Source organism: Malus domestica, chromosome 04 (assembly GCF_042453785.1).
Source record: "Malus domestica chromosome 04, GDT2T_hap1".
Lineage (NCBI taxonomy): Eukaryota > Viridiplantae > Streptophyta > Magnoliopsida > Rosales > Rosaceae > Malus > Malus domestica.
This window is the reverse complement of record NC_091664.1, coordinates 12,117,327-12,126,621: the sequence shown is the minus strand read 5'-3', so window position 1 is coordinate 12,126,621 and position 9,295 is coordinate 12,117,327. Positions and strand designations below refer to the sequence as shown.

Below are 9,295 nucleotides of genomic sequence, written 5' to 3'. Positions count from 1 at the left end.
TTGTTTTGAAGCTACGTTTTTCATGTTTATCCCATGTAAGTTACTCTTATCCTTAATGAAGTTAAAAGGAAGATTTTTAAAGTTCTTTTTTGACAATTTTTAAATGACGGGGACCAATTTGAGTATGCAACTAACCCTTTTACAAATGGTAGAGACATAAAATACAAGACACCTTGTGAGTCAATCAGTATTAGTTCACCTAGTTAATATAAAATACAAGTTAGATTAGGACACGAGAGTTTGAAACTTGGGTATGGTACATGTATTTACTTAATGCTTAGAAGTCAAATTGGGAGATGTACCGTAGCGAGTCTTGAGAGTTTAATATTTGGGTTAAAAATTCAGAAATAGCATTGAACCATGAATCAGACATTTCACTGTTTTCACCCAACTGATATCTGAAATCAAAGCCCAAACTCCCTCTAGTGGTGGTGGTTAACAACGGAACTCCCTATGTATACAGTTCTGAGCCGCGAAAGAAACATAGGACGAGGGTTGAGTAGGAGGGGAGGGAAGAGAAGAAAGATTAGAAGGGGTGAGAATCCTCCTCCTACATAAATTTAGTTTGACGAAAAACAAAGAAACTGAGTCTTACAGCAGTTTTCAAACGAAGCACTTTCCATAATTTGATGCTCTAATGCTACTAGTACTAGCTAAAACGATGGTCTCAATAACCGAAGTTTTCATCAAAATTCATTAATCGTTGAAACTCGGAAAAAAGGGGATGGATGGAGTGAATCAAACCAGATTCCGGAGATGGGAGAGCCCATAATGTGCCTCTAATGTACATGTTTGTCATGCAGCACAGATGCAGATGAATTATATAGTCTCGCCAGTCATTGGTATTCAACTAGTACATACAGTGGCTTTCCGTTCAACCTCTCACGTCCCTGCAACATCCAAACATGAAGTCACTGAAGTGATAATAGCGGCTCAAAACATAGCAATGCAAACTGAGGAAAGCCAAGAGCCAAATCAACTCACTTGTAAATCTGGCAATTCAATTAAGCATGCACATTCGACCACTTCTGCTCCAACGCGTTCTGAGATAAACATTTCATTTATTAAACCCAAACATACAGAATCAGCCCAAAGGTCTAGAGAGTCAACCAGAGATAACAAATGGATACGTTATACACAAGTGGAACATCGATTGAAATACGAAAGTTAGAAGCAGATCACCAACGGATACACCAGTCATTCGTCCTATAAACTGTCAACTGTTCCAATTACTTAACCAACACCTTGTTTATAATATCAAAAGAGTGATTACCCAATAAATTCATTGCAGCACACAGTGTGCCCCCAGTGGCTATTAAATCATCTACCACCAGAGCACGCTCGCCAAGTTCTACTGCTCCAACATGCATCTCAAGACGGTCCTTTCCATATTCCAGAGTGTATTCTTCAAAAATAACGTCACCTGCCACCACGGAAAAGTTTTACAACAATCCTAATATTACCCACAACTAGGAAAAAGAGATGCAATCTAGGCATATGTAACAAACTCTATAGTCCATCGAAGCAAAACTGCCTAGATAATCCTTGACCCTTTAACAACAAAAATTAATCAGAGGGACATAAGTGTTATACACATGGCATAATGGAAGACCGGCAAGGGCTAGACGGGAGAAAACAAAATAGATATGTTTTAGTGCAAGAATTAGACAACAAAATCACAAAAGAAACACGGAACATCATTAACTATCAAGGATTCTGAGTTGCTCAAAATGCAGGCAGTTCCAAGCAGTGTCTTCAAAGGGTCAACTGGAGAAAAAAAAAACGTCCCTTTAAATGGGAGGTCTATAATATGCCAAGTGCTAACGAAGCAGACTATCTTGCACTTGATCAGAAAATGTTAAGACGTATTGCACTTGATCTCAAAGTGATCAGAAAATATATCATTATGCGGTATCTGAACTTATGGAATGGAACAACTGTGATGCAGCGGCACTTTGAGCAAGATTGATAAAATGAAAAGAAGCACAAACTACCAAACTCTGTTTAGTCTAAGAATACCCAGAACAAGGCATAACAAGATAAACTGAAATGCAGCTCATCAACAAACTTCGATGTATTGACTAACTTATATACTGCTTATTATATGAACGTACTCTACATATCAAATAAAAACATACAGTCAATTATACCAAGAGATGTACACAAAATATCTAAGAGGATAAAGTTACCAGGCAGCTTCCTTGGTTTTCTCAGGGGAACGAACTTTGCTCCTATTGCCAATGCTATCGGAGGACCAAAGATAAAACCTCGTGCCTCAATTCCTGGAATAAACAAAAAACGAAACATCATATTTCAGAGCACCACACAGGTATGGCAAATTGTCATGCTAATACAAAACTCGAGACTTCAAAGAATACAACATTAATACTACCAACTTAGAAAAAGGCCCGAAAAACACAACTACTGTCTTGATAATAACTAGCTTTGATAACAGAGTAATAGATGTGCACCAGCACAAATAATTCACAATGTACCGGAGAATGCAAGAAAGTTAAAACCCATTTGAAAGCATCTTTATTGTCAGTTTTTGAATTTCCATCCATCTTCAGGTCCCCAACCTGTTTGACTGCATTTTGATTTCCAGGTTTTATGTTTCCAACAGGGCCAAGCATATTCAGGTCCCGAGCTCAAAAGAAACAGAAAAGGACAGATTTATAAGTTTCTGCTAGAATGCAATGATCTGTCAATGGTCCAAGCACATTTTTCATTGGCAAGTTTTCAAGTTTCCACAAGAATACAACGAACTCTAGAAAAAGGTCCAAAGCATATACGGGTCCCCGGCTCAAAAGAACCAGTAATTGACAGTTTTCTGGCTTTTCCCTTAGAATACGATTACCTCTCAATGGTCCAGCCGTATTCAGGTCCCTGGCTTCACAGAAACAGTATCAGGGTAAAGAAAGATGTCAACTGAAAAGGAAAGTTATTTTCAAAAGAATTCCCACTGATGCAAAAACAAGAATCAAAATGTTTTTTTATTCAATTACGAACACATAACCAGGAGAAAAATCCTTAACAAATTACAAGACCAGTACCGATATGGGATCATCAAGGCTTTGGTTTCAACGGTAATTGACGGAAACATTGGTTCTTCCAGTAGCAAAATCAAGCACAAACAATTGTTCAACTAGGTAACATCAATTCATATGATAACAAACAAGGCCTGCTAATCCTTATCATTTCAATAAGAAACTCCACTTCTTGTCCACGCCAGGGTGTAGTTTTGAGGAAGATTCCAAAAGCGAAATGTTAACCACTCTTTTCCTCCTACACACTCCTCTTTATTTCTGGCCGTCAGATTGTATATATCAAACATAAACAATGGGCGAGATTAAACATTAGAGCGTGGAAGGAGAAAAAGAACAATAGGTAAAAAGGCCTTCAATAGCACAACAAGGCAGCATAAGTCCACATAAGCGCACAAATAGAGAAATCCTAGTGTACATAAATCATGACAAAACATACATAAATAAACCAAATCATTTGGGAGATGAATATAATAACTGAGAATCAAGGCCCATCAATAATGAGATGACATTAGATTTTCAACTCTGTAGGACCTGTAGTAATATATTAGCTATGAATGTAATGAAGTCAATCGCCATTAGATTCCTCGAGACATCAATGCGACTTTACAACTTCCATATACACAAAAGTGTATTTTTCTTCATAAACTTCCACGGTGTAATATTTTCCAAAATATGTAGGGCCAAGCAAAAGGATCTCCAATCTATTAAGGGAACCTTCAAAGGTTCCCTTATCAATCTTTGAAGGGCAAAAAGAAAATCTATCTACAAACAAGCCGCCAAGACAGCAAAACATGCATACCTTATTACAGTAAACTAATCACATCATGATAATAAACTCCAGCAATGCACGGCGCAAATTAGTATATATGGCTGAAATAGTCTGAATAGTACGATGCATCAAACGCAGCTTCAAGGAAATAAACAAAGGGAACATGAAAGGAGAATAAATTAGGGTCGTCCAACAGTGACGTTGGGCAAATGAAGCCAAAAAATTCGGCCCAATTGAGATAGGGGTCCACTTTTAATAAGCTGGGCAGCATCACCAACCACCATCCCCGCAAATTGGACCCAACCATATGCCCCAGAGGAGAGGGGGGGGGGGGAGAGAGAGAGAGAGAGAGGAGAGAGAGAGCAAATGTGAAGAAATTTAAAAAGAATACTATCATCAGTGTAGAAGGAGAATAAAGAAAAGAAGTTGGAGAACTATTGTTAGTGGCATAACCCACTAACAAGGCTTAGGGTCAAACAAAACACACTCCCATAACCCATTGTGACTTCCATTTCCGTCTCCCTATATTCTACTTCTTACACACTCCGCTTTCTTTTCTGCAGTCAGAATGAATGCATTGAGAAAAATTAATAGCTAAAAATTATATGTGACAAGTAAAACTAGACATGTGAATAACACTTTCTTCCCCATAATGTCTGAAGCATTCTAAAGGGCAAAGAGAAACTAAGCAATATTGGAGTAGAGAGCGTTTCTACTTTTTTCTTCAAACCATGGACCCCACCACCTTCAAGTTAATCACTGTTATCAAAAGTTCTTTAAAAAGCTTTAGGCCTTTGGTTGTTTATACGTTTATTTTTTTTTCAAGCGTTATTGCTGCTCTAAATAATGGTAAGAGAAAGGGTAGGAACTCACGACGCAGTGAGTTGAAGAGAAATGCACTATCCGAATCAGCAATCCACAATTTGCGTTTATAAGTTCTTAAAGAAAAAGAAAATTACTACTAAAAAAAAAACTGGTCTTTATGTTTTTAACCTGCAACCACTGAAATGTTTTTGCCTTTGTATCTCTCAACGAACAAATCGATTGTGTCCTTAAAGGCTTTTGGGTCAAGTAACAAAGTTGTGATATCTTGAAACATAATTCCTGCACAGCATATGCGAGTTCCAGTAAATCAACCAAACCAAACCCAAATTTTGTTTCAGCAGAACAGACCCAAGAAGAAGCAAAAATAAACAACCCCTATAATTATTTGGTAAGAACAATAGGTTGTAAATGAAAGGAACCAAAAAAAATGTAAATTTTCATTTTTTCTATACAAAGTTCACCACTTTCTGCACTAAAAATTGAAACCCACTTCAGCTAATCAAAGTTTTAAACAAACACTCATAAAATTTAAACAGCTTGTTGAGCAAAAAAATTACAAAAAAAAAAAAAAAAAGTTTAAATAGGGCGAAAAAATAGAGAGAAGAAGAACAAACCAGGTTTGGGGAAATTTGGGACGACACGAATCTTGGTTTTAATGCCATGGATGCGAGGATCTTCGTCTTTCAAAACCAACATTGTTGTGTATGCAGGAGACTAAGAAGAACTTGCTTTCTGTTTATGCAAGTTTCCTTCACAAAAACTCAGTTCCTTCTGAGACCCCTGCGAGATAGAGTGTACTTCTTCGACAGAACAGAGTGAGAGAGAAGGGGCGCAAGGTATACAGAGATCAGAGAAAATTTTGTATTTATAGAGAGAGAGAGAGAGAGAAGCCAAAGTGTAAAGCGTGTTTTCAGTTTTCACTTCTCGAGAGAGATGAGAAGTAAAAGGTTAAAAAAAAAAAATACATAGGAATCACGAGGGCATTATTTACGCCCTTATCTCCTAAATAGGGCGCGCGGCTAAAGCTTTCGCGCGTTTTTTTTTAATAAACATACTATTTACACTAAGAGATAAAATATATTTAGTCTCACAATAAATTAATAATAATTTGGTTTAAATTCGTCTATAGTGAAAATCGAATATAAAACCTATCACTTACCAATAAAAAGAAATACTATTAGACCGTAGTATTAGTTGGCAACTTTGGCGCGTTCTTTGGGCAACTGACTTGTGATGTGAGGACATTCAACACCTCTTCTTTCAATTTTATTCCCATATTGTCGGCTTTTCCAGAGAGAGAGAGAGAGAGAGAGAGAGAGAGAGAGAGAGAGAGAGAGAGAGAGAGAGAGAGAGTGGCACTCAAAATCTCACATTTAGATGTAAATATTCTTAATCAATTGAACTTTAAAATATTGTGTTTGGATATAGATATTTCTAACCAACTAAAGTTCAAGCTTGATTTGTATATTTTTTTAATTCACACCCTAGTTTACCTACCTTTTTACCCCTTAAAATTTGCAATATTACATATATATAAAGCCATAAGGTAAAAACAGTGAAACATTCATAATATCAAAAAATGTCCCTCTTTACCTGCAGCACTGAAACAAGGCAACTTAATGAAGAAGGGGTGAAATAATAAAATAATTTGAAATGAAAAACATTCAAAAGAAACCATCAAGTAGAGAAGTAGTTACCGACTTCTTTTTCAAAAAATTATTTTAAATCATTAATTATAAATTCAGTTTTTTAATAAAAAATAAAATATAAAAGAATCAATTATCATACACGTTAGCGTGTGGTAAGAAACTAGTGTCATATAAAACGAAAAGAGGTTTTGGTAAGCGTGTTTATATAAGAGCCTTTGTTATTTGTTATTATATGCAGTTGCATCACTGAGACCGAGTCTTCCCAAGAACCACATCTACTCTACAATTGTTTTCTAGCAAGATGTAGGGGTGGTTTGGGAGTGAGGTGCTTAAAAAAAAAGCACACGGAGCTTTGGAAAACTGGCTTTTTTTCAAAGCACACGGAGCTACAGTGCTCTTTTAATGAAAAGACCCACTATCAGACTGATTTTTTTTTTCCAAAAGCACTTTTACAAAAAAGTTTACCAAACACTTTGCTGATTTATTTCACAGTCGCTTATTCTCACAGCAGCTTTTTTTCAAAGCACAGCAATACCAAACCAGCCCGTAGTTGGTTTGATCGCGACATTCAGGGGTGGTTTGAGAGTGATGTGCTTAAAAAAAAGCATCCATGAAAAAAAGCTGTGAGGGTTTTAGGTGTTTGGTAAACTGAAAAAAAAAGGCTTATTTTGGAAGCTGCTGTGAGAATAAGCTGAAATCAAAGGAAAAAGCTGAAGTTGCTATTTGCAGCTTTGGAAAACTGGCTTTTTTTTCAAAGCACACGGAGCTACAGTGCTCCTTTAATGAAAAGACCCACTATCAGACTGCTTTTTTTTTTTTTCCAAAAGCACTTTTACAAAAAAGTTTACCAAACACTCTGCTGATTTATTTCACAGCCGCTTATTTTCACAGCACAGCCACTTATTCTTACAGCAGTTTTTTTTCAAAGCAAAACAATACCAAACCAGCTCTCAGTGAGTGAGGTAGTGATAGCCATACTCATGGTGCTCTAGGGTTTAGGTTTTATTGCTACTTTTCTACGTGTTAGTTTTTGTCCTTTAAGCTACTTGTTTTTATTTTTCTGTTGTGTTATACCATATACAATTGATGTATTCTTGTAGTTAAAGTAACTGAATTTTATATCTTTTGATAATAAATATTGGAAAGATGATTGGAATGTCAATATATATGGGAAATCGACAGTCTTTATCATTGGACACATATAAACCCTATAAAATATTAAGTTCTAGTTGCAATGTTACATAAACCTAAAAGCCCTGTAACTCTTAAACCCTAAAAAAATATACGTAGCTGTTGAGTATAAAGACAGCCGCAACTGGTGATCGATGACCATCGTAATTTGTACATTGGTTTTACCAACGATCAAAGCCACACCAAAGTTTTGTATGTAAAAAATCTCGATAGCTCCATATTCTTGCTCTTTGAAACCAATGCTACTGCATCGCAGAAATAGTTTTTATAACGATGCTTTAGTAGTGTTTATAACGATGCTTAGTAGCACAGATTGTATACTTACGGGTCGATTTCATTAGTCCATTTTGATGAATGTTATTTCAACATCCAACTACAATTTGGATTTGTTACAGCCATAACTACAACGGCAAATGGGCAACTTGATCTGTCATTAGCTAGCTATTATATATATATATATATATGTGTGTGTATGTATATGTATGTGTTTTGGCAGTAATATATATCCCCAGCCTAGTTGCTTCTTAAGCAGCATGTGAATGTCATTGTCCTCTCTAAGCTTTGAAGATACAAGCAACGCATCATGCTTCTTAATTAGTTGCTTAGATTAAAACCAACTGCAAATTCAAAACCCAAAAACATTATTACAAGCTCAAGTGTATTTAGTACTTCATTATTCACTCGCATATTTGCTCTCCCTCACATCTTTTATTCTATCTGTTCGTGGCGGGAATTTCCGTGGGGAATGCTTCCTGGCCAACGAGCACACAGCTCCCCGAGAGGTTGGCACAGGTTGATGCTTTTTTTCGGGCTTCTGCTTTACTGGCGGGCTTGTCGGGCAAAGCCTGTCGAGCAAGGCTTGTCGGGCAAGGCTGAAAGAGAAGGACATAGTTAACTTTGAAAGGTGCCTTTGTGAGGCCTTAGGTGTAGGCCTTGAGGCTCACGATCAAGATTAACTTTGAATTGCTCAAGCGTGCCACTACCATCTTCAGCATGGCAGATGTAAAACGGATGTTTGAGTTTTAATTATATATATTCGAGAGACTATGTTAGTTATTGACGGGTGCCTTTGTGGGGCCTTAGGTATAGGCCTTGAGGCTTCTCATAAATAACTAACTTAGTACTCAAACACATAAGGTTCCTTTTATTGGTTATATGGGTCTTATAACCATCATACTTTTGATTACCTGAGCTCAAAGAGCAGAATGAATCCAAATAGGTGCCTTTGTGAGGCCTTGAACAGGCCTTGAGGCTTCCCATCAGAACCCCTTCTGTACTCAATGTTCTTGCCCGAGAAATAAGATGAATCCAAATAGGTGCCTTTGTGGGGCCTTGAATAGGCCTTGAGGCTTCCCATCAGAATTCATCCCGTACTCAAACGTTATATGGTCATCATAATATAATAGAAATAAAACTAAGTGGTAGGTCAATTACTTGCGCCCCAAGGAACTTCGGACTTCTTGTTTATCAAAGCTTGTCGTGGATAGGTTAAGTCCACATCAGGTTCTTTTTTATGCCTTGAGGCCAAGGACTTTTTAGGGTGATCAAATCTTATATGCCCGAGGGCTTAGAGCTTAGATCTGGTTTGAACTGTGAAGACATATTTAAATCGGATTCAAGCGCTGAGAGAGTTTTTTAATAGCCATATTACTAGAAATAACTTGGATACAACTTGAAGTATACAACATATTGCTAGGCTAATGAATGAAAAGACAAAAACAAAGAAGGTCGGGCAAGGTTTAACCTTGTCGGGCAAGGCTGATCGTCTTGCAACTTTCTATCTTTGTGGGTTAACAGAAGGTTTGAAAGCTTAG

At 37.0% G+C, this 9,295-nt stretch overlaps 1 protein-coding gene across 1 annotated transcript; it reads right to left on the bottom strand.

Annotated features, from left to right (window-relative positions):
• Positions 1-517: 517 nt before the first annotated feature.
• On the bottom strand, positions 518-5,554 carry LOC103444025 (adenine phosphoribosyltransferase 3). Its single transcript, XM_008382932.4, has 6 exons — positions 5,256-5,554; positions 4,810-4,920; positions 2,190-2,282; positions 1,274-1,423; positions 985-1,043; positions 518-890 (listed from the first exon to the last, which is right to left on the bottom strand). Exons 1-6 carry the CDS (start codon positions 5,335-5,337, stop codon positions 837-839), a joined length of 549 nt encoding a protein of 182 aa, XP_008381154.1. The 5' UTR covers positions 5,338-5,554; the 3' UTR covers positions 518-836.
• Positions 5,555-9,295: the final 3,741 nt, after the last annotated feature.